Source organism: Parasteatoda tepidariorum, chromosome X2 (genome assembly GCF_043381705.1).
Source record: "Parasteatoda tepidariorum isolate YZ-2023 chromosome X2, CAS_Ptep_4.0, whole genome shotgun sequence".
Lineage (NCBI taxonomy): Eukaryota > Metazoa > Arthropoda > Arachnida > Araneae > Theridiidae > Parasteatoda > Parasteatoda tepidariorum.
This window is the reverse complement of record NC_092215.1, coordinates 6,734,085-6,759,793: the sequence shown is the minus strand read 5'-3', so window position 1 is coordinate 6,759,793 and position 25,709 is coordinate 6,734,085. Positions and strand designations below refer to the sequence as shown.

Below are 25,709 nucleotides of genomic sequence, written 5' to 3'. Positions count from 1 at the left end.
TGCATTGTCCTGCTGAAGCGTAGCATAATGGAGGCCTCGAAGATATGGCACAGCAATTGGCCCTAACACATCAGAAATGTAACTGCTTTTCTTCAATGCGATTAAGAGGTGATCGAGTCGTGTATCCAATGACACCCCATACCATTACTCCGGGCGATGGGCTAGTATGACGATGTCGAACGCCAACGGATGTTCTCCACGATGTCCCTAAACACGGATGAGGCCATCATGATGCTGTATACAGAACCTGGATTCGTCTGAAAAGACGACGTCATGCCATTGCTGCGTCCAGGTTTGTCATTAATCACACCATTAGAGGCGCTAATAATAATCTACTGTGATTGGAAGTTTGCTAATATTCGTTTGGGAGATTTGCTATTTGTGGGGCTGCAGACGTGCTTTGTACAATTGTATAAACGATGGTCGATGAATTTGCATAAAAAAAAGAGTAAAAAATTGGCGTTCGGGAGCGAAAGTGAAAGTAATGTTGATAATTTTTCAAATGATGAAGATGTGAACATATACAAAGACTAATATTTAATTTTTTTCATTTGCCCGAGATAATTTGGGACAGTAAACTGATGGTAATTTATGTATTTTTTTGCTTAAAAAGTTAAAATTTCAACTTATAACTTGTGTATTATGTTTTGTTTTAGTTCCTTGTATTTATTAATAAAAGGAAAAAAAAAGTTAATTTTTGCATTTTTTTTCCTTCAAAAAAATTGGTCCGGGAAGCGATTAAAACATTATGTTTCCTTAATTTTTCTTTACACTTTCAAAAATGTTTTACTTTGCAGTTTTAATTTACAGAGATGTCATCACAGCTAGAACTAGAACGTTTACGATTAAAGAATTCCGATATCAAATGAGTCATAATTTTTTTAAAATATTAGGCACTAGTTATGAATATCATTTATTATCAACGCGTAAGAAAATAAATTTTTTCAACAGTTAAATGTGTTTATTGTTAACATGAAAGAATACCTTTTTCTTACAATTATGAAACAAATAGGATGATTTTAATAATAAATACCCTTTTATCAGATCTCTCGTAATATGAGCACAATATTTACAGAATATTATACAGATTAACCACTGCCCTCAATATTTTAGACTCTTTATTCCACATCAAGTCATTTTAGCGAACGCTTTAGGGATTTCAAATAATCATTTAAGCGATTAACAGAATTTAGTTATCAAAAACAAGATGATCTAGGACAAGGATAGTTATTGTAAAAGGTTAAATAATTAATTAAATAATGAAATAATTAAGTTAATTAGATAATTATAAATTAATTAAAAATAATTAAAATAATTAATAAAGTAATTAAAAAAATTAATTAAAATAATTGAAATAATTAATAAATTAATTAAAAAAATTAATAAATTAATTAAATTAATTAATATAAATTAGGTAATAATTAATTAGTTATAAATTAATTATAAATGAATTAAATTAATTGATGTGAAATTATAAATTAATTAATTATAAATTAATTAATTATAAATTTATTAATTATGAATTCATTAATTATAAATTTATTAACTTAATAATGAAATAGTTGAAGCAAGTATATTTTTAGGAAGACATTGAAAGACTGCATGATTAATTTTTATTGTTTAAAAGAATTTAGAAGGATTGGATTATAGGAGGTAAATCTGACTTTGGACTATCACTGATTAATAATTTTATTAATCCTGAAGCTTACTATGAAATAGTCATTTAGGACCAGAGACTGCTACTACGTAGGCTCTTATTAATTCATTTTCGAAAAGAGTCTGAAAATATACAGCAAGAGTGGTGTTTAGAGAATATCGCGTATTATATTCAGATATTTCTTCAATTTCTTCCCTCAAGATATTTCTTCAATAGCACAATATTTAAAAGTTTTCTGAAGAATCTCAGTTGAAAAAGTTTTTATGAAATTCCTCGTGAAATATTTAACACATTTCGTTGAATTGTTCTCAAAATTACCAACGCATGAATTAAAATTATGGTGACAAACATTTTAATAAAATCTACAATATGCCTAACAATTTTTTATGAATAATAAAAATGAAATTTAAATTATTTATGAAAAATACAGTACATAAAATTTTGTGCGAAATGATAGCCATACAAGAAAATTACACAAGAATTGATTTAAGTTATAAATGTTATAAAATCATGAAAAATGAATCATGTATGATTGAATAATACAACATATCCTTCTATAATACAAATGCAATTTTAGTTCAATAGTATCACATATTTGTCATGAATGTTATAACGTATTCATAATGAACAATTTTCCTTTAATTGTTGAAAATATGATTAGTCCAGTTTCTTTCTCAATATTGGTGACAAACAGGATATACTTTTCTTAATCTAATCGGAAAAACTGAATTTTAACAACAGTTTTGTGTCGTCCTTGCCTGGCTGTATAATATCAATATTCCTTGTATTTTATAGAAATATATATGTTTCAATTTTGAAAAATTGTTTTACAGCAGATTTGAGCTAATTTTTTCTAAGACTTGTAGAAAATGTCTTCAGCAGACTTGGCCTAAAGACTGCTGAAAAAGACAAAAACAGAAAAATGGGTGATGGATAAATTTGATATAGATCTATAACTTGACTTTATCAGGGGAATTCTTCTTCAAACACGTGACCACATGGCATGTTATGACGTGGAGCAACACGAGTTATAGTGATGCAAAGTCATTATATTGTTGACGAGGAGGTTTTTTCCACTCCTGAAACTAATAGTTCTTCTGCATAGTAAAACAGTTTTATAAGCTTGACAGATCTGATCAAATTATATTTTGAGTGAATCAGACGGATTTTTCTTCAAACACTGAATCTGGACCACATGACATACTATGAGGTGGAGCAACTAGAGTTATAGTGGTTCGTAACCCAGTAGAGTCATCATGTTGTTGATGAGGAGGATTTCCACCACTGAAACTGAGAGCTCTTGGTCTTCTGCACAGTAAAACAGTTTTATAGGCTTGTCTATATTGCTTATTTGTGATACCATAAATCACTGGGTTTATGCATGCACTTAAATAGATCAGCAAATATCCAACAATGTGTAATTCAGGACGCTTCACTTCTTGGTCTGCAACCTGAAATAGTAAAATCACGGTTAAGAATGCATATGGCATAAATATATTTTTTATAAAGATAAGTAGTGGTGGTAGTGGTATTTCATTTACGTTGCACTAGAGCTGCACAATGAGCTATTGGCGACGGTCTGGGAAACATCCCTGAGGATGATCCGACGACATGCCATCACAAGTTTGATACCCCGCACCCCCGCTTCGGTAGCCCGACGACCTGCATATGAGGTCGAGCAGTTTACGGTAGAACAGTTTAACGAGAACCAATACCGCACACCTTCGGTTCCTACGCAGACTGATCTAAGTGATCACCCACCCGCACACTGACAGCAGCCAGTGATGCTTGACTTGAGTGATCTGCCAGGAACCATGTGTAAATGATCAGTCCACTGCGGGACTGAAAAAGATAAAATATTGTAATAAGCAAAAATAAGAAAATTAATATACAGGGTGTCCCAAAAGGTCGTTTACAAACTTAGCATGCTGGTCTGTCATATCATGATGAACNTGGTGGTAGTGGTATTTCATTTACGTTGCACTAGAGCTGCACAATGAGCTATTGGCGATGATCTGGGAAACATCTCTGAGGATGATCCGACGACATGCCATCCCAAGTTTGATCCTCTGCAGGGGGGATGGCACCCCCGCTTCGTTAGCCCGACGACCTGCATATGAGGTCGTGCAGTTTACGGTAGAACAGTTTAACGAGAGCCAATACCGCACACCCTCGGTTCCTACGCAGACTGATCTAAGTGATCACCCACCCGCACACTGACAACAGCCAGTGATGCTTGACTTGAGTGATCTGCTGGGAACCATGTCTAAACGATCAGTTCACTGCGGGACTTAAAAAGATAAAATATTGTAATAAGCAAAAATAAGAAAATTAATATATAAATAATTATAGATTAAATTTTGTTCTTTGTATTTATGTTTTTTTAAAACGGTAATTTTGTAGTTAAAATCAGTTTATCAAATGTGACGCAGCAAAAGTATTTTACTCTTAACTATTTTATTGTTTCACAAAATATCTCCAAATAAACTTTCCAAATACTGCGTTAAAATATAAGAAAGTACTACAACTTCCATAAAAATAACTTCCAAATGAAATTCATAGATTTCAACTTAAATATAGACTAACAATATGGAGAAAACTTATTAATACTTTTATAACTGTTTAATATTACTGTAAATTTTTGATTTTTTTTTTATCTTAAATTAAATAGTAATAACGTAAGTTATTTATCATTTTAAAATGAAATTGACAATAGATCATTGAGCGTCGAACTACCATTAGATTATGGCATTTAATTTTCAAATAGTTTTTATTTAGAAATTTCAACTTTTTAGAAATGAATACCATGAACTAAGAGCAATTTAACAACCCAATTAATCAGTTTTCAAGTTCATTTGTTTTCGCATTCTCTGTATTTAAATTCTTTGTTCCTTTCAACATTTTTAGTTTTGAATGATTTGACTTTTAAGGTAAGCAAAGCAGTTCCGATAACAGTTGAATTTTGGCATATTTTAGGTTTTTAATTTTTGAACCTACTAATAAAATCAAAAATTAAGGTTGTACAATTTTCTATTTTTCATTCGATCCAACCATTGGCAATTTAAATATACGTAAAATATTTCTATATTTTATCTATAATATTTCTTTGCTATTATTTTTAACTGAACAACAGAAAAAAATCTAGCATCTTCCTTATACGACGTCAGTGAGGTTTATTTTCCATACATGCAGTTTATTTATTATTTTTTGCTGTATTATTTTTATTTAGTATTTTTTAATATTGTGTGCATTCTCTATTAAAATATAATTTTTTTTTATCGACAAGAGAGTTGTTAGTTGAGGATGATATGACGAATAAAAAAAATTTTAAGTCCAGAATTTGAATAGCATTAAATTATTCAGTCTATGGTACATTTAACTTGGAATTTCGACGAAGATTTTTTTGAGCATTATTGAAACAGTTGAAATAATTGTATTTCAAGCCATTCGTCCCTTTTTACATAAGTAATAGTCATCATCCTACTTAAAATTACCATTTTTTATAAACCTCCTTCTGTCGATTTACAAGTCAATAAAATCACCCAAGGTAATAAAGCTTTTACGCTATTCAGTGGATGAAAATGTTTTGCTACATTTAGAAACATTTTATCTTTTCTTTTTCAAAGCTAAATTTGCAATGGCACAATGTTGAAACAATTGAAAGGCACAAAAGCCGTAAATACAGGTTTTAAGAAGATGCTAATCCATTCAAAAACATGCAAGGCAAGCAGTGATTTTCTCTCTGCAATTATTTTTAAGCTCTTTTAGAAAAGAAAAGAAATTTGATGAAAGACGGGGAGATAAAGAAAGAATCACCAACATTGTAGTTAAAGTACTGTAATAAAAGTAATTCATGAGTAATTTCACGGCAGTAACAACTATGCAAAATGATGGTTTAGACAGAATGATTTCATGCTCGATTCCGAGTATCGGTCTATTTATCAGTTGGAGGAAAAGATGTTTCAACGACTTAAGAATCCTTCTAAATAAAAAAGAATAAAATCGGCTGATTCTTGTCATCATTTAACGACCATGAAGGATGCTTTACGACATGATAATTGGCCTATATTTAGGATTCGAAATGTTGTTTGTGTAGTACCAGATTGGTTTGATAATATTATTAAAAGGTAGTAAAATAACGGACATTGGAAATTAAAAACGTTCCGGACAATGCAGGTTCGTAGAAAAGAAAGACGCGTATTTTTAGTTTAGAATACTGCACGACGCTGTCTTATACACGGCCAAAAAAATTCACGGTAATGACATTTCTGCTAAAAAATAAAGAATAATACTGGTTAATAAATGCAAAATATACGGTATTTAAACAATTCATTTGGTATTTTTTTAGTTCGTATGTACGTAGTTTACAGGAAATTCTTTTTTTTCAAAATTATAGTTCTTATTACCACACATTTAGTATAAAATACAAAACTGCAAAGTGAATTTTACCTAGTTAATTGTTTTTTATGCCATGCTCTATGATACCATGATAAAATTACCAAATTTTACTACATTTACCAAATTTTATCGCATACTGTAAAACTATATTTTATTGTTAATTTTACCCAAGTCAAGTGCCCAAGTGACTCGGTGAAATTTACCGAGTGATTTTCTGTTCTCATAGAACCAGAAACATGGCAAATTTTACATATTCTTATAGTTTCGATCATGCTTTTTTTCTCTCAGTGTATGTTTCCTAACGAAAGTTGAAAACGAAACTACATTTTTCGTGCAAAAGTATTTTTCATTCCGTTTTTTAAAAGCTAATAGAAATGCACATTTTTATGAGAGAAAAACATGAATCTTCCATTGTGTTTTCAAAGGCTAAAGAAGGGTAATGAAAGGTTTTAATAATGGTTGAGGAATTATTTTCCTAATTATAGCATTTTAAACAATGTGACAAATTTTCGAGGCGCTTCATAAATATGAATGAAATATTTCAGTAATTCTTACAAAAAACAAGCATTATTATTATTAGTGCTTAGTAAATAAATTAAAACGTTTTTGTGACTTCTTAAAACATCTTTGTGAATCGGAAATTTTAAAACTTGTAAATTTCAAAAATGTTAAAAACATCTTAAACTTTTTCATATTTTTATTTTTTACACTGTTAGAATTTTCATTCTAAAATCACTGTAAAATGGCCGGCAACAGTCTGTCCATCCGATTCCAGTAAGGTTTGCAGTAAAGAACATTTTTTACCTTTACGGTTTTGAGACCACTGACAACTAGTATGGTTAAAAAAAACATGAATACAAAGCTACATGGCTTTTTAACCATTTACAACTAGCATGGTTTCAAAACCGTAAAAAGGAAAGCTCACTTGACATTGCAGCTTGGTTTTCGTCAGGCAATGAGCATTGGGAGTTAGGTTGTGGTTGAGTTGTGTTTCATCAAATGAACCGTTGAATATGATATAATTAGTTTATCTGGCTATTTCACCTATTGTAAGAGATGAGAAATCTGGTGTTAAGTAGTTTTATACGTGATTGAGAGGTTCAGGGTCACAAATTAGAGTGCAGGACACGGAAAACTCACTCTTCATGTATTGAAAGGAATGGAGGAATTATTGTGGTGGCAAAGCTGGTACTCGAACCCCCGTCCTATTGGTCATGAGATTGACAGATTATCCCTCTTGGCTATAATATGCACCTAGTTAAAAGGATCTAAGTGGTTTCATTACTTGGGCCAAGTTAGTGCGATAAAATTCTGGTTGCTTAACCGTATTAAGTGAAAGCAAGTTAATAAACGGGTTTTCCCACAGTTAACAGTTTGAATATCATTTTATTTATAATTATTTGACTGTTTTGTTTGAATATGGTAAAGTAACAATTAAATAAATTGTTATTTAACCACTTTTCCGAGAAATTTCTAACAGTATATGGGAGACGAATGGTGCTTAGAAAACGTACAAATTCGCGTTTAGTATCGTAACTATTAAGATTAAAAATATACAAAATAGAATAATAACCATGCATTTTGATTTCATCAAAATCATGTACCTTATTTGTCGTGTTAATCAGGCCTAGAAGAACTTATTAACATAAAAATTAACTAGCAAATGCATTTTAACTTGAATATTTGTTTAAGAATTAATATTCAACAATAACTATTATATATTTTTTGTTTTGTCGAAAACTCAAGTACCATTTAAGAAAAATACGAAATTATTTTTGAATAAAAATTATTATTTAACTCAGAATAAGGATTTCAAAAGTTATTTATTTAGTTTTTAAGAACAAACTAAAGCTCTTTAGAAATAAAATTCTTTTCTTCGAAAGAAAATATCTCGTTATCTTCAGTTTTATGCTTAATGTGCTATTTGGTACTAAAATGCATAAAATAATAAAAATAACCCATAAAAAGAAAAGGTAAAATATTTCCTAAAACATTTTTGAATGCTCTTAAATGGATGAAGTTAAACTTATGAAAATGAAATATAATATTTTAAGTTAAACTTTGCAGAATGTAGAAAATCTTGAATCGCTTGGGTGATTTACTTCGGAGATTTCTTATTGTTCATTTTTTATAATGGCTGGAATGTATGGAGATTTTATGATAATGTTTTGGGGATTTTTATATTTGAAGACATGGCATTATTAGGATTGCGAGAAATATAATTTTTCAACTTTAAAGGGACTAAGTTATTTCTTCGAATTTATTTTGTGTTTAATTCAGTGAAAAGTTTAAAATGTAGATAAATTTGACAAAGCCATAAGAAATGAATATGTTTGAAACAAAATCTGCTTTGCAGGATTTTTCTGGATCTTTCTTTTGCTCAATTTTTGCTGTTAAGTAGCTTATTTAAAGAACACAATAAAATTATGAAGGAAAAATAATAATAATATTGTAAAAATGTTTTTTCCTATCTATAATTTTAGCAGAGTACGTAATTGTTTCTGTTAAAAGTATAAATATATTTTTTAAAATTATGATGCATAATTTCCAACGTTTCTTTAGTACCCGGTGTTGCTGCTTGATCATTATAATAAATAATAGAGGTCACAAAGTAAAACAAGGGCCATTTGGGGCAAACGAATTAAAAATGCTGCGTCAAAATCTAACGAGTCGATCAGAGAAAAGATTGATATAAATTATAACTGAAACCTACATTTTAGGTAGGTTCTTCATTTGCGTCGCTCCAGAGAAGCACAATGGGCTATTGGCGACGGTCTGGAAATGGACCCGAAGACATGCCATTGCAATTTTGATCCTCTGCATGGGGGATGGCTCCCCTGCTTTGGTAGCCCGACGACCTGCCCTCGAAGTCGAGCTCTTTACGACAGAACAGTTCAACGAGAACCGATACCACGCACCTTCGGTCACTGCGCAGGCTGATTAAAGCGGTCATTTACTGCAGCCAGTGTGTTTTACTGGGAACCGTGTCTTTACAATCAATCCTTTGAGGGGAAAACCTATATTTTAGATAAAATTAAAGAGGTTAAAGGTTTTGGTTAGGAACTTTTAGATTCTTTCGATTAAAAAATATGATTCCTTTTTGATTTTTTTTAAAAAACTGGTTATCTTTTCTAGGTTGACTCTTGATGACTTACGAAATATCTACTGTTTAAGACTGTGTACAATATTTAGGTAAGCGTTTGGGTCACGTTATTTTTAATTTATTAATGAAGTTTATTAATCATAATTATCATTTTCTTTTAATTTGAAAGAGATTAACATTATAATATCCCTTTCTTTAATTCATAGAAAGAAAGGATTGGAAGAAATAATATATAAAAAGTTGCATCTTTTAATTGTTCGGGATAACCCTTCTTTGAAAAACCATTTTGTTGGTGAAAAACAGCACAATTTTCATGTAAGTAACAAATCTCTTATGTGTATTGATCTCTTATCTTGAGTAAATTATTACTATTATAAAGTATCGGAACATAATACTAAGAAACAGTTTCATGCAAAATTTTCTCTTTAAAAAGGATTGGCTTATCACTTTATTGATCAAGCCTTCAAGTTATGTTTTTTGCGAATTTTTCATTGGGAAACTTAAATGACATTTCTAATAGTCCTGAATCTCCATTCTTGGCCCTAATCTTAACCTAGGACCAACCAGATAAAGAACAGACAATATTTCCAACCTAGTTGGAAAATATGTCGCAATTTCAGCTTCATCCCAACAAACTAGAATGAAATTTTAACATAGGGATAAATCTTTTTTGTAAAACAAAACATGTACAGGGCGACTCCATGTTTTTCTCCCAACGTGATGGGGGAATTAGTAAATATATTTGTCAAAAATAATTTTTTTAATGCTTATTTATACCTGAATTATCGTTTTACTAAATCTGAGTACATGAAAACAAATTTATTTACATTCATAAAAATCTGAGTTAAGTAATGATTTTTAATTATCCATCCCCCATTAGAATAGTCCTAAAGTTAGCCAAATTATTAGACGCACTGTAAGATTCTGTGTAAAATTTAATTATCAGGTGATACTATACAACTTTCATGTTTTTACTCTGCTGAAACCGGTTTGCACTCGTTTACGTTCGTGTATCAATTGGTTAACATTGCAATGCAATAAATTAAAAATAAATACGAACAGGAAGTATATAAAAAATCTCCCGAATAAAACCCCATTTACAAATTTTGTTTAAATATAAAAGTATTGCGCATAAACTCGTGCAAAACATGTCATTATTAAAACACTACAGTGCTTCTTATAATTTAGTCTAATTATTATACCTTATATAATATATATTTTATATTTATATAGCATATCGTTTAATTTATCCAATCGTCGAATTTATATTATATATCGTCCTATTTAACCAATTGCTACACGAACGTAAACAAGTGCAAACTGGTTTCAGTCGCGTAGAAACAATAAAGCTGTATAGTATCACCAAATAATAAAGATTTTACAAGGATTCATATAGTGCGTCTAATAATTTGGCCAGGCACTGTAAGTATGGTAATGACAGTGATCTAAAATTATTTATTTGACTTGTGACTGACGAAATAATGGCAAAGCCTAATTGGACAAGCAACGTAAATTTTTCTTCAAGCTAAATTGAAATAACGTTTTTCACTTAACAGCTATTTGAACGTTTATGAAAATTATAATCAATTAGTGCAGCGGTTCTTTTTTGCGAAAAAAATATTCAAGTCATGAATAACAAATAAATGCCAGCAGCAGTCGATTTACCCTTCCGACAGGCCATCATAATTTCCTGCTTAAACTTTCGGTCAAAGTACGTTAAGCTGGAGAAAAGCGAAGCAATTCAATTGGAACCGACGAAAATGTATAATTTGCTTGTAAATTGGTAGACAGAGCTATTTTTAATGGCATCTCCACCCCTATATTAGATAAGTGACGTATCGAAGCATGCAGAGAAAAGTCTCACCTTTACGATGGTTATGGGCAGGTAACAGAGCAGAAACGAGCATAAGATGATCATCCTAGTTACTCCCTCTTTAAGTCCTTCAGTTTCCCGCATTTTACTGGTAAAACCTACCTTTTACCAAGATGGCTTGGTAAAAGTCAGAAGTATTTCTTAATATGATTCCATTTCCGTTAATTAACAAGCTATAGTTACCAATCCACTTTGGTAAACCCTAGGTTTTACCGATAAAATCTAGGATTTGATACAGGAATAATACCAAATCTAGGAATAATACCAAATAACTCTATCTACCAATTTTTGTATTTGGCAACAGTTATTTTTAATGACGTCTCCACTCTTATGTTAGATAAGAAACTTAGTGAAGCGATGGTTAAGGGTAGATAACAGAGCAGAAACGAGAAAATGGTAACCATCATACTACTTACTCCTCATTCCTCTGTTCGTCTTTAGCGCCAGTGTTCTTTCTTTAGTAATTAAAATGTTACGGTAAAAACCCGAAGTTTGGTAAATCCTAGATTTTACTGATGTGACTTGGTGAAAGTCCGTAGTATGTTTCAATATAATTTTGGCTTTTACCATGCTTTTGCTGTAAAATGTAAGAGCTACCAAGCCGCTTTGATAAATCTCACGGGTTTTTACTTCACTTCGAGTTTTCACAGTAACAATAATACCAAATAACTCTATCATTTGTAATAACTCTGTCTACCAATTTTAGAATTGCAGACATATAGTCCCTGGTCAAATTATTAGACGAACTGTAAGATTCTATGTAAAATCTTAATTTGATAATTAAGATTACTAAAGTTGTAGAGTACACTAAAGTTGTAGAGTATCATCTGATGGTGATACTCTACAACTTTAGTGTTTTTACGCGGCTGAAACGGGCTTACACTTGTTTATGTTCGTGTATTAAATGGTTAACATTGCAACGCATTACGTTAAAAATAAATACAAATGTGAAATATATATATAAAAAATCTCCTCTATAAAAGCCCATTGCATTTATGTTTAAATATAAGACTATTGCATATAAACTCGTCAAAACATGCAATTATAAAAACACTACGGTACATCTAATAATTTGGTCTAATTATTATAATATACTAATATAATACCTGATATAATAAATATTCTACCTTTACCTAATATATAGTCTAATTTATCCAATTGTCAAATTTATATTATATATTGTCTAATTTCGCCAATTTATACACGAACGAAAGTAATTACAAACCAGTTTCATTCACATAAAAACAATAAAGCTGTATAGTATCACCTGATAATTAAGATTTTACATAGAATCTTATAGTGAGTCTATTAATTTAGCCTGGGACTGAAGTTATTGTTAATGGCATCTCCAGCTTTATATTAGATAAGTGGCGTATCGAAGCATGCAGAGAAAAGTCTTACCTTTACGATGGTTATGGGCAGGTAACAGACCAGAAATGAACAGAAGATGATAAGCACCATCCGAGTTACTCTCCATTCTTCTTTACGTCTCTTAGCTTCTCGATCCTTTCTTTGGGCTGAAGTTTCTGTTGATGAATGCTTTAGGATTCGAGCTCGACTTTTGCGAACTACCCAGAAGATTCGAGCATAGCAAATAGCTATGGCCAAGCATGGTACCACGAATCCAAAGACGAAGAGGAAAGTCTTTGAAGATTGGCCGTTGGTTTCTAGTATGGAGCAGTTTAGGATAGCAGGGTCGTAGCCGAATCTACCCCACTTACCAAGCAACGTTGGTAATATCATTGCCGTAGAGAAACACCAGATAAATACGATCATGGCAGCGATATAGCGTTTTCTGTATACCTAAAATTACAGAAAAGGAAAAAAGTTTAGTACATGTTTAGAATTTCTTACATCATATTGTATAAATGTATTATTATTTTTAATTATTTGTATAGGGAAAACAAGAATGATTTAACACGTTGCTCAAAAAATATGGTTTTTAAAGAAATAATTAAACTTTCTGGATTTAATATGTGTTATCTTCGTTTTTCACGTGTTTATATTATTACATTTCTGCTTAAATTATAAAAAAAAACTCTTTATATTAATCATTTTTCAAGAGTGTAAAAAATTTATCAAACCTCTACACTTGAGGGTTTGAACTTATCTGAGGGGGGTTTAGAAATTAAAAGAGTTATTAAAAATTATACAGAAATAATTAGGGGCTTAAAAATGTTACTGGCAATAATTGTATCTAAAAATGTTAAGTATTTATATACTGTTGAAAAATACCAAAATTGCCCTTTACTGCTGATTTGGTTTTCGTAAATACATTTAGTTTGTAGCAGTAAACTAAACGACACAACAAAACAGTTGAACAACAGTTGAATAAGAGTGAGGACGAAAATAACAGTAGAACTTGCTATTAGAGCGTCAGGTAGAAGAAAGTTGTTCAAATCGTAACTCTCCCAGATCGTAGCCCTTTTGATTTCAAACGAAATATTGTATAGAAAATGTGGCTATCCATGCCAAAGAATCAAGATGCTGTGTATTTGCAGTAAGCTTTTATTGAAGTTAATCAGTGCTTCAATTTTCAAACATCATGTATAAGGATACAGCAATGTACAAATTATTTAGTACATCATATAATAATTAAAAAAAGTTATTTTGTAATGTTCTTCTTGCGTTGCTAACTAAATGTTGATTAGGGGTTGGTACAACACTTTGTTTAAAATGTTACATAGTTGTCGTACAGATACGATACCTACCGAAATTCTGAGATCGAGATTCAAACCATTTAAATCACACATACGCCGAAAAGTGGTTGAGAACTATTTCAAAATTAACATTCACCTTTTATCAAATTTCTTATGTCGTGAGGGACTTCAACGATTAAGAACAATGATTAAAATGATTTTAAGTAATCTGGTGAGTCAATTAAAATGTCTCTTGGACAGCAGAGAACCTCAATGCACAATTGAACCAGTCGAAAAAACGCGAAATTATTTCACTAAGATTAACCAGATTTGATATCCTTATGATGAGATATATTTTCGTTATTTAATTAGAAGTGCTGAGCCTTTTTGTTAGTGATCTAGAAAATATTTGTTGGTTATGGGATTTGATTTATAATTCTTTCACCAGGAGTAGGCACTTGGCTCCTCTGAAGCTGAGTTCATTTTAGCGTGGGAGTGAGAGGAGAAACATCTTCGCATTTGAAATTGAGACAACCCTCAAAGCGTGTCAAACACAAACAGTGAATTCTATTGTACCTTTCGTTACTCTAGCTAATAAAATATATTTTAAATTTAAAAACTGCTGTTTTTCCAGAAAAATGCCTCAAAAAGGACAAACTATTCATTCAAAAGAGAGAAATATCATCAAATTTATGAAATATTTAAAAAAATGCTCATAAAAGATAGTGAAATGAATATTTTTGTCATACGATCGCCAAATAGCAACCTTGTTCAGGATTGTTCACATCCTTCTCCCAAAAATAGCGAAATAGTATCGTCGAATATCACGTGATGTAGACGGAGCCACGTGCCAACTCCTGGTGAATGAACTATACCAATCTGTCTCAGTATCCTCTATTATGAAAGCTACAATCGAACCGATTTTCCTTTTTTTAAAACCTAAGAAGAGGAAATTTGGAAATTCATCCCAAAAAGATACAGTCTTAACAAGCAGTAGTTATACTTTGTAGCACAGGACATCATGGTCCATAGTATTGTTACTATATTTGAAATTGTTCAAAAATTCAATATTTATGATATTTAGCATTTGCTTTGGGTTACACATGGTCTACTTGTTCAATTGTATTTCTGAGATTGGTATGATCAATGGTTTAAGGAGCAGGTGGTACGAATTAAGCAACTGGTTTTCTCAATTACTCTTTGCAAAACTTGCGAAAACTAATTTTCAACACTTACAGAGCAAATAATACTACTAAAAAACTATATAAATAGCTGAACAACTGTTTTTTTCTTATTATTGAAATATTTAAAATGTAATTGTCAGAGATTTTTGACAGATGAAAATTTAATTGTAAAAAATGCTACCAGTGATTACTGAACCACCACTGCAGTATTTTACAAGTTAGAACATTTCGCTTTACTGCTGAGGCACATACAATCAATAGAGCTTAGTTCTATAACTTCGTTTGTTTATATTTATCGAAGTTTAAAACATAGATTTGAGTAGTTTTTTTTTATTTTAAGCTTCACTTTTGGAAATTTCTCGGAAAAAATGACTAAATAACAGTTTATTTAATTGTTATTTTACCATATATAAATGAAATAGTCAAATAACCATAAATAATACGGTATTTAAGCTGTTAACTGTGAGAAAAATCACTTATTAACTGCTTTCATCCATTACGGTTAAACAAGCAGAATTTTTTCACATCAACTAGGCCCAAATGATGAAGCAATTTATTTCCTTGAAGATGGGTACATATTATAACCGAGAGAGCTAATCTGTCAATTTCATGACCGACAGAAATTTGAGTCCTAGCGTTGGCATCACAATATTTCCTCCATTCTCTTGACCACATGAAGATGTTGTTGTTGTCAATTTACGTCGCACTAGATCTGCACACTGGGCTATTGGCGACGGTCTGGGAAACATCCCTGAGGATGATCCGAAGACATGCCATCACAATTTTGATCCTCTGCAGATGGGATGGCACCTCCGCTTCGGTAGCCCGACGACCTGCATATGAGGTCGAGCAGTTTACGGTAGAACACTTTAACGAGAGCCAATACCGCACACCATCGGTTCCTACGCAGACTGATCTAAGTGGTCACCCACCCGCACACTGACCGCAGCCAGTGATGCTTGACTTAAGTGGTCTGTTGGGAACCGTGTCTTAACGATCAGTCCAATGTGGGACGACCACATGAAGAATATTCAGTGCTCTGCCCTTCTCAATTTGTGACCATGAGCTATTTGAATACGATACTCTCAATCACGCAAAGATGGCAGCACGTTAAACCTGCTAAACTTACTTTACGGTTTTGAAACCATGCTGGTTGCAAATGGTTAAAAAACAGTATAGTTTAGTATACATGGTTTTTTAACCTTACTAGTTGTAAACGGTTGCAAACCGGAAAGGTAAAAATGTTCTTTATCGTAAACTTTACTGTTAGTTGAATGAACAGACTGTTGCCGTTTATTTTACCATGATATTAGAATGATAATTCTAACAGTGTAGTGTATTAAAACCAGTTATATTATTATAAAGAACTTAATACTTTTTTCAATTCAAGAATTACTTGCAATTTTTGAAGAAAAAAAATATTCTTGAGAAAAACGAACGCGTTTCCTTTAAAAAGTAGTTGAAGCAAGTAAATTGACAGAATAAGAAAAATAAAATTCGAGAAAGTAATTTAGAAGGAATGATTGAAAAAGACTTTTGCTGGATCGACGAACACTTAAATACTTTCCTAATTTAAGACATGAGTCTTCTTAAAATGGCGATAAGCTACAGAGAGCAAAACAATTTGACTCGCTATTTTTTTCATTTCAAGAGAAATAAAACAGAAAATAAAATTCATTGCTTATTTTCTTTTTGAACGAGTTTTTAGAGAAGGTGAAGAAAAAGAAAGAAATAATAAAAGAATGACTAAAATGTTAATACTTTTCTATGTATATACAGTTTTTAATAACTAAAGTCATTTATCATTTATAGATTGAAGTGAAAGAAAATTATTTAAAAAAATTTTATTCCAAAAAATAGTAAAAAATCCATATCTTCTTTTGCTGAAAAAATTATTCGAAGAATTCGCAAAAGAATTCGTACTATTATAAGAATTCATGAACATTCTCAAGAATAAGAGAGTCTCGCAAAAAATTAAATAGTATTGGTTTAATTAATATATTATTAGCATATTCTTACTCAAGCGAGAAAAATAATTATAGGACAGCATAATATATTACTTATTTAAATAATTCATATTAAGACCGAAAAGTTCTCGCACGGAGAAAAATATTGTAGTTAAATTACAGTACTGTATTGTAATGATATTTCTGGTAAGAAAAACATAAGTTTAGTTAATAAAACCAAGATATATGGTATTTAAATCTTTAATTTAGTAATTTTTACGTTCATGCGATAATAGTTTATCGGAAATTCTGGTTTTCTTATTACCACTTATTTAGTCAAAAATTTGAAACTGATAAGTAAATTTAACCGAATAAATGGTTTTTAAGTCATGCTTAAGGTGTCATAATAAAATTACCAAATTTTTCCTTATTTACCAAATTTAAACATAAAATCATATTTTATTGTTAACTTTACCAAAATCATTAACGCTTTTGTAAAAATTAACGAGCTTTTTGGTGTTCTCATAGAGCACGAAACACGGTAGAATTTACCACATTGTGGCAGTTTTCCACATTGTGTGACCATAATTTTTTTCTCAGTCTAGAAAAAAATTTTAAGCAGGGCAAAAATTAAAACCAGAAAGCGCAAACAGTTTTAAGGAAAAATAACTGCTACACTTTCTTAATTTGTATAGAAAGCTTCTGTTTGCATATCATTAATATAGAAAAATAACACGAACAACTAACTCTTCTTTTATTTTTTAACTATCTGGAGAATTTAAATATTATTTTCGAGACAGTAGATTGTCAATATCTAAAAACAAGCTTTATGAATATTTTTTTTTTCATTTTAAATTGAAAGAAATAACTTTATTCTCAGCAGAAAGTATTCTCTCTATTTTTTATTTATTTTACTCCTTTGTGCCTGTTTTCATTATATAAAATATTATACAATACATTACACTAAGGAAAAAAAGTTTATCTTGACTAATTCAGGTGTGGAGATTTCAAATCTAAAATTAGTTTTGCTCTTAAAGCTACATTTTTTTAAAAATGACATTTTTAGTCTATTTTATTTAAAACCGAAAACGCTATATATAGCTAGAGTTCGGGAAAATGTTGCTACAAACTTCTAGAATAGTTCAGAGACATGATAAGGATTAGAATAGCATCGAAACCCATGGTTAGAAATGGCTAGAGGCGTTTCCAAATTATGACCTGTTCCGAAGTATACGCAGGAACAGTTTATAATTGGTAAGCACCTCTAGCGGCGTATGATGATATTTCTGACATGGTTTCCTCTGCAATTTTAATCCTGATGATGTGCTCCAACTCCTCTAGAAGTTTGTCGCAACAAACTTCTAGATGTTCCATGCGACCTCTTATGTGGCCAAATGGTCGAGTGGTTGGCGTGCCTGACTGCAAAGCTAATGGCTGCGAATTCGAATCCCGCTCAGGGCATGGATGTTTCTCTCTGTGTCTTGTTCTCTATTGTGTGATGTGTGAATGCGACCCACCCTATAAAACGGGTTTCTGTGGCAGTGTGGCGTGGGTAATGTTGCTCGCCACCGTGACTTAGGTTCACAGGTGCCCATTGGGTAACTTTGAACGAGTCCGGCATCTTCTTGGGCGAAGTACATAAAAGTTCAGTGCCTGCCGTTAGAAATTTTTTTTTTTTATTTCGACTAAATATTGACTAAAATTGTCATTATATTGACTACTTATATAATGACTAATTTATATTGACGAAATATAATGACTAAAAATGTCATTTTTTAAAAAGAAAAAAAACTGTAGCTTGGAGAGAAAACCTAATTTTTTATTTGAAATCAGCGATACTAAAGTATATGACATCTGTTAAAAAATCTCAGGCAATAGGGAAAAAAATGTTCCCCGTTGTTATAAATGAAAAATATTGATTATTAATCAATTAATAATCATTAGAAACATAATAGTAATTAAACTTTCTCATATTTTTAAGCTTTCATGAGGATTGATAATTTAAAATTACTTTAAGGAGAGGATCTAGTCATTGTATAAAAATAAACTTCTTTAAAAATTTTTTTTTTTAGAAAAGGTATATTTTTATATTATCTATAGTATATTTTTACGTATAGGTATATTTTAATGTATTATCTTCTTATAAAGAAAACTTTTGTCCCCACATACAATAATGCAGAAATACGAGAAGAATAATTAACTCTTCCCTCATTTTTATCTGTTATGAGAATACTATGAAATAATATTTTTGGATGAGGAGCTTGTCATTATCTAAGAATAATTCTTTTAATATTTTTTACTCCATAACAAAAATAAAAATTTCCGTTTAAAGATCTCGTAAGTTAACCTTCTTGACACCCTAAAAACTTGAAGAGTTATTAAATTCTCTTTTGTAACTGTCAAAACTAAGTAACATACAATAACTCCTCTTGTCTATTTGAGGGGAATCTCTTTTCGCTGAAGAGGCACAAAATAAGATGAAGTGACATATCCTGTCATTACCTTTCCATAAAGTGAGGGATGAACTATGAGGATGTAACGGTTGATGGCAATAGCAGTGATGGAAAGGAGTGAGAGGCCCACATTCACGTATCGAAGGAAAGGGAAGAGGACACAAAGTGTATCTCCATGAACCCATCTAAGATTGATGAAACGGGATGCAGAAAAGGGAAGATTGATGCAACAGAAAATAAAGTCCGCTACGCTTAAGCTGATGATGAAAGCTGCTGTGGCACTCCGAACTCTTGGACATCGCATCAAGGCGATGATGGTTAAAGCGTTGCCTGTTAGTCCAACTATGATGATCATGATGACACAGAATGCGGAGAAATAGAGCAATCCTTTTCGTTCTAAGATGCTTGGGAGGGTTGTGACGGGATCGACGGAAGGCCATTCTTCTCTTGGAAAGGCCATTTTCATAAATCAAGGGACACCTGAAAAAAAGAATAGGAATTATGAGATGGGATTGTGAAGCGAGGAGTTGTTAGCGACTTACCTTACCATTTTTTTTTTAGAAAAAAAAGCAAAAAATCAGCGTATTTTTTTATTTTATTAATAAATACAAGGAACTGAAACAAAACATAATACACAAGTTCTAAGTTGAAATTTTAATTTTTTTTATTTGTAAAAAATATTTAATTTACCATCAGTTTACTATCCCAAATTATCTCGGACAGAAAAAAGTTAAATATAAGTCTTTGTATACGTTCACATTTTCATAATATGAAAAATCATCTGCATTACTTTTAGTTTCGCTCGCAAACGCTATTTTTTTACTCTTTTTTCTAAGTTAATTCATCAACCATCGTATATACAATTGTGTACAAAACGCGTCTGCAGTTCTACAAATAGCAAAACTCCCAAACAAAAATTGGCAAAATTCCAATCACAGAGGATTATTATTATTTTTTATTTTGTTTTCGGTCGAATGAAAATGTGATAAAACAAAAGCATTGACGAATTTTGTTATGCCCGAGTTTATTCGGGATAATAAATATTTGCAATATACTATATATATTTGCAATACATACCCGAGTTAACTCGGGATGATCAGGGAAGCGGTTAAGTGAGAGTTCTCTTTAATTCGAATAACAATCATTATTTTTGCTATACAAATATAAATTCCAGTTTCTTTAAAAGAAATATCTGTGTAATTTGTAATGATTGTATCCGAGATGGCTGATTTTAATAATGAGAATAAACTGAATAGACAGAAGATGGGATTGTAAGCAGGATTGTTAAGTAAGAGTTTATTGATTCAGATCATAATGCAAATTTAAATTTCAGTTTCTTTGAAGGAAATATTTGTATAATTAATAATAATTGCATCCGTGATGAATAGTTTTAACAATAAGAATAAATTAAATTGATAGGAGATTGGAAAAATACAATTTTTTATTTTTTATTTTTATTTTAAGGAATCCAATTTTGATTTATATTTTGGGAAGGACTTTATAGGAGTAAAAATATTTAAATTTATTAACTGAATATTTAATGCTACGTTCAAAAAAAACTTTTTAATTAAAAAAAATACGCAATGTTTTAAATGCCTTTGTAGTAATAATAACTAAGTATTATAATTTTCAATCTGGATAAAAATTTAGTTATTGCCTTTCTATTTATTTTTTATTAATAAATTATTTTTCAATCAATTAATTATTTATTAGTAAAATTTAATTAATTATTTATTAGCTAATTTATTAATTAATGAGTTTATTTTTCGCTTATTAAGTATTATTATTTATTAATTAAGAATAGAATTTGGAACCAGAGTATTAATAAAAAACACATTAAATGTACTACAAATTAAAATATGTACTACTTTCCAGATCCATTTATTATTCTCAACTTAACTTCAATTATGAAGACAAAGTGAATAGAATAGTCAAAATAACGTCTGAAAAGTATTGCATTGAGAAATCTAATGCATTATTAAATAATCTCTGTTGAAACTTGTTATGTGAGTGAAAACTGTGACGAGGAAAGGGAAAGTTGGACTCAAAATTCTATGTTTGTTACAAATTAACACTTTCCTCTTAAATTTTGGACTTTATGGCCGCTTTAAACAAGGCAAATCAAGTTAAATAAAATAATAAAAGCTAATAAAAGCAAATAAAAAATAAAAGCAAGGCTAATCAAGCTAAATTAAATAATAAATTTTTTGCCGCTTTAGGCATCATAGTGACTTAAAATGCAACCAATTCGAACAAAAACTATAATGAATGAATTCTTACAGAAGAAAGATGCAAATTCATTGTCAGCAAATCAGTACAAAAAATGTTAATAATAAGACAAGAATTATGCACTAAAAATTAAAGGCAATTATCTTATGGAGAATATCTATAAGTGTTGGTTTTCAAAAACAAAAAATTGGTTACATCATTTTTTTAAAAAATATTCTTAAGAAACATTATTGTTTGTTAAAAAAGGATAAATTAGTATTATAAGAGAAATTAGCGTTTTTTTTGTTTATCCTCTGAATTTTTACTACATGGTCTACTCAACATAATAGTTTTATTCATAATAATTAAGAAACTATGTATTATGAAGTTGAAAGAAGCATAACATTCACATATCGTGAAATCTTTAAATTTTCATCACACTTTGGCCTAGACGAATCGCCGGTATCCATTTCATATATTTTTTCTGAAGCTCTAATTACAATAAAAAATATATATAGGTATTTTTTAATTATAAGATAATAGTCTAATACTTACTAAAAGATTCGTTAGATTATCGGAGTTAAATTTGTTTTAAAATGTAAAATCCGAAAAAGTAGTAAACTTTTCTTTCTCACCTAGTTTTAAAAATTTATCAGTAATTAATTTCATAAATTAAAGAAATTTCAATAACGAATAACTGTTTCTATTACTGTAAATAACTGCACATTTTAAAAATTATAGCTTGGAAATGAACCTTATTTGGAAATTTTACCTTTAACTCAGAAAAAGACATGTTTCATGCTGTGTTTCATAACCATACATTATTAAAATGCTAAATATGTACAAAAATATGTTTTATTAAAATGCTGCATCATAGAGTTAAAACAAAATATAAACTAGCAATGCCGGTGTTGCAAAATTATATTCCATTTCTATTTCAAAATAGTTTTAAGTTATTAGTCTTATTAAGATGTTTATTCCAATTTTCTGTCTGCTTCCATTTCATTTTTTAAACGATATGTTATTTTTTATAAATGGTTAAAAGTATGATTTTGTTTATTTTTCAATTTACATTTGCCAAAAAAAGATTTAACACATGATTTTTTTTATAACTTGTATTGCAATGCAAGTTATTAATATACTTTCGTAAAGAGCAAGCTTGTTGATATAAGAGACTATATGAAGATAGTTTACTTAGTAGGCTTGTGACATGGGCTATAATCCGTTGAAATGAACTGAATAGAAGGTTTGTGACGTCATAAATGGGCTATAATCTGTTGACATGAACTGTTTTATAATTCCTAAAGCTCTGGGGATTGAAAATACTAATGGCAGATGTTTGTGAAAATTAATCTGTTATAATAATCTTCTATGAAGGAAAATCGTTTCCCAATAGAGTTAAATACAGTAGCGATTGATTAAATTTTTGTAAATTTTTTGATTTTTTGCTATAAAGCTTTTTGTTTTTATATGGAATGGTTGCGAAACTTTTGATCTAATTTAAAGGAGAAAGAAAAAAGACATTAACTATATATAGAATATGTTATATTTAGCAAATTAAAGTAATGATTTTTCTAGCACTGAAGTAGTTATATTTTAAAATCCACATTTTTGACATTACCACGTTGATGGCGTATTTTACATTCAATTTTAAATCAATTTATTTTTAAATCTATTTGAGTTTTTTTTAATGTGTTTTGCAATAGTTTGACTGAATCGGCGCTGTGTTAGTATGTACAATTAAAATAGTATACAAATCACGTAGCACTTATTATCAGTGGTCATCTTTTTTACTATTCACTATTCATATTAGTAATTACTATTCACTATTTTTGTAATTACTATCTTTATTTTCATTGTTTGAAAATCAAGAAATTAAAATGCTTGAAAACAATCTATTTGAAAAAAATTATTTCAAGGGAAATTCCTACAAAAAAGAAATTCCAGCCAGTGATTCAAATCAGGGATTCCTATCATAAATTGAATAAATGCTTTTAATAATGAATTTCTTTAATTCATGAAGAATTCCCATCGTCAATCGAATTGGGAATCTGAAGAAAATAGAAAAACAATGATTATTAGTGCAACTACAGCACTCGACATAGAGTAAACGTGTAGTTACAGTAATTTATTAAAAAAACATAGGTTTGTTTTGTACATTTAAATCCATTGAAAAATTACCTATTTTTCTTCATTAAAATTTGGATATTTTAATATAGTTTTATTTTATTAAAAATTCGATTATTTTTTGTAATTTGAGGGAAATAAAATTTAATTTATTTTAAAAATGTTACTAATTTTTAAAAAAGGTCTTATACTTGAAATACAAAGTTTGAAGATCTTTCTGCTCAAAAATCATGGTATAATATTTTCTAAATAAAAAAATAACTTGTCGGGATCCTTGGTAATATAAAACAGTTTAGGCGAAAGTGTTAGCAATTCAATAAATAAATCGTGAGTCAACCTATATTTGTGCACCTGACAGAATTCTGAAGTAAACATAGATTAGATTCCACACGAGTTTAATGTTAAATAAATGTAGTAGGTTTTGAAAATCCGGTGCACTAAAATCAATCAAGAGGTATAGACTTAACGATAAATAAACACAATATGCATCCGGCATTATATACCAAAGAGTGTCATAAAAATATATAAACTTAGTATATAACTTTAACCGAATATAAGTTTTGAAAATATAATACTTAGGTTTTATAATAACAGAAGTAGCTGCTAATTATTATTCTTGTGTATTAGGTGTCCAAAATCAGGTTATTTTGATTATCAGTACAATTAAAATTAAATAAATATCTAATTTTGCTTAATACAAATGCTCAATGTTAGTTTATTTGAATTCCCAGTACAATTAAAATTAAATAAATATCTAATTTTGCTTAATACAAGCGCTCAAAATCAGTTTATTTCAATTTACAGCACAATTAAAATTAAACAAATAATTAGTTTTGCTTGATACAAATGTTCAAAATCAGTTTATTTGAATTCCCAGTGCAATTAAAATTAAATAAATATTTAATTTTGCTTAATACAAATGCTCAATGTTAGTTTATTTGAATTCCCAGTACAATTAAAATTAAATAAATATCTAATTTTGCTTAATACAAACGCTCAAAATCAGTTTATTTGAATTCACAGCACAATTAAAATTAAATAAATAATTAGTTTTGCTTAATACAAATGTTTAAAATCAGTTTATTTGAATTCCCAGTACAATTAAAAACGAATAAACATTTAATTTTGCTTAATACTAATGTTCAAAATCAGTTTATTTGAATTCCCAGTACAATTAAAATTAAATAAATATCTAATTTTGCTTAATACAAACGCTCAAAATCAGTTTATTTGAATTCACAGCACAATTAAAATTAAATAAATAATTAGTTTTGCTTAATACAAATGTTTAAAATCAGTTTATTTGAATTCCCAGTACAATTAAAAATAAATAAACATTTAATTTTGCTTAATACAAATGTTCAAAATTAGTTTATTTGAATTCCCAGTACAATTAAAATTAAATAAATATCTAATTTTGCTTAATACAAACGCTCAAAATCAGTTTATTTGAATTCACAGCACAATTAAAATTAAATAAATAATTAGTTTTGCTTAATACAAATGTTCAAAATCAGGTAATTCGAATTCTCAGTTCAATTAGAATTAAATAATTTTTTTTATTTATCTAATACAACTGATGCAAAAAATCAAGTCATTTGGATTTGTAAGTTTAATTAAACTAGTAATAAATATTTGATTTTGTGTGTGGGGGATTTTTTTATTTAAAAGCTTGAAGATTAAAAAAAAAAACTCATTGTCTATCGAAGAAATGACTGCATAGAAAATGTGACAGTAAATTTTTTCAATCTAACACTCATTTCATTTTCAAATTTTATCAAATTCAGTTGAAAGCATGATATTTATTATTAATATAATCCTCATTTCTTGTTGAATTTTATTTTTTATTTGTGTAATTAATTACAAAACTTTGTCTTTAAGAACATTTTTCTCTCAATACGCCACTAACTTTGTTAGAATACTTAGATTTTTTTAAATATGCATGTAAAGAATAAGAAAAGTCTGGGAAAAATCGGAACAAGTTGCGATCCCGCTGCGACGTTAATTGATCTCCTCAGAGAAGAAACACAACGACGAATCTTAACTATTCCTCTATTGGGACTTAACTATATAATGAAATAATAATTAAGCCGACTTCTTAACTTAAAAATCAAATTTAAA

The 25,709-nt window shown here is 29.6% G+C and overlaps 1 protein-coding gene across 4 annotated transcripts in view; it reads right to left on the bottom strand.

Moving 5' to 3' along the window:
* Nucleotides 1-900: 900 nt before the first annotated feature.
* LOC107453509 (G-protein coupled receptor moody) overlaps nucleotides 901-25,709 on the bottom strand; it is a 53,825-nt gene continuing 29,016 nt past the window's right edge. For all 4 annotated transcript variants that reach the window (XM_016070377.3, XM_043046187.2, XM_043046188.2 and 1 more), the window contains exons 2-4: nucleotides 19,303-19,733; nucleotides 12,433-12,834; nucleotides 901-3,108 (exon numbers count right to left, since the gene is read on the bottom strand). In XM_016070377.3, coding sequence (XP_015925863.1) covers nucleotides 2,815-3,108; nucleotides 12,433-12,834; nucleotides 19,303-19,719 — 1,113 coding nt within the window. In that variant the 5' untranslated portion in view covers nucleotides 19,720-19,733 and the 3' untranslated portion in view covers nucleotides 901-2,814. The remainder of the gene's footprint in view (nucleotides 3,109-12,432; nucleotides 12,835-19,302; nucleotides 19,734-25,709) is intronic.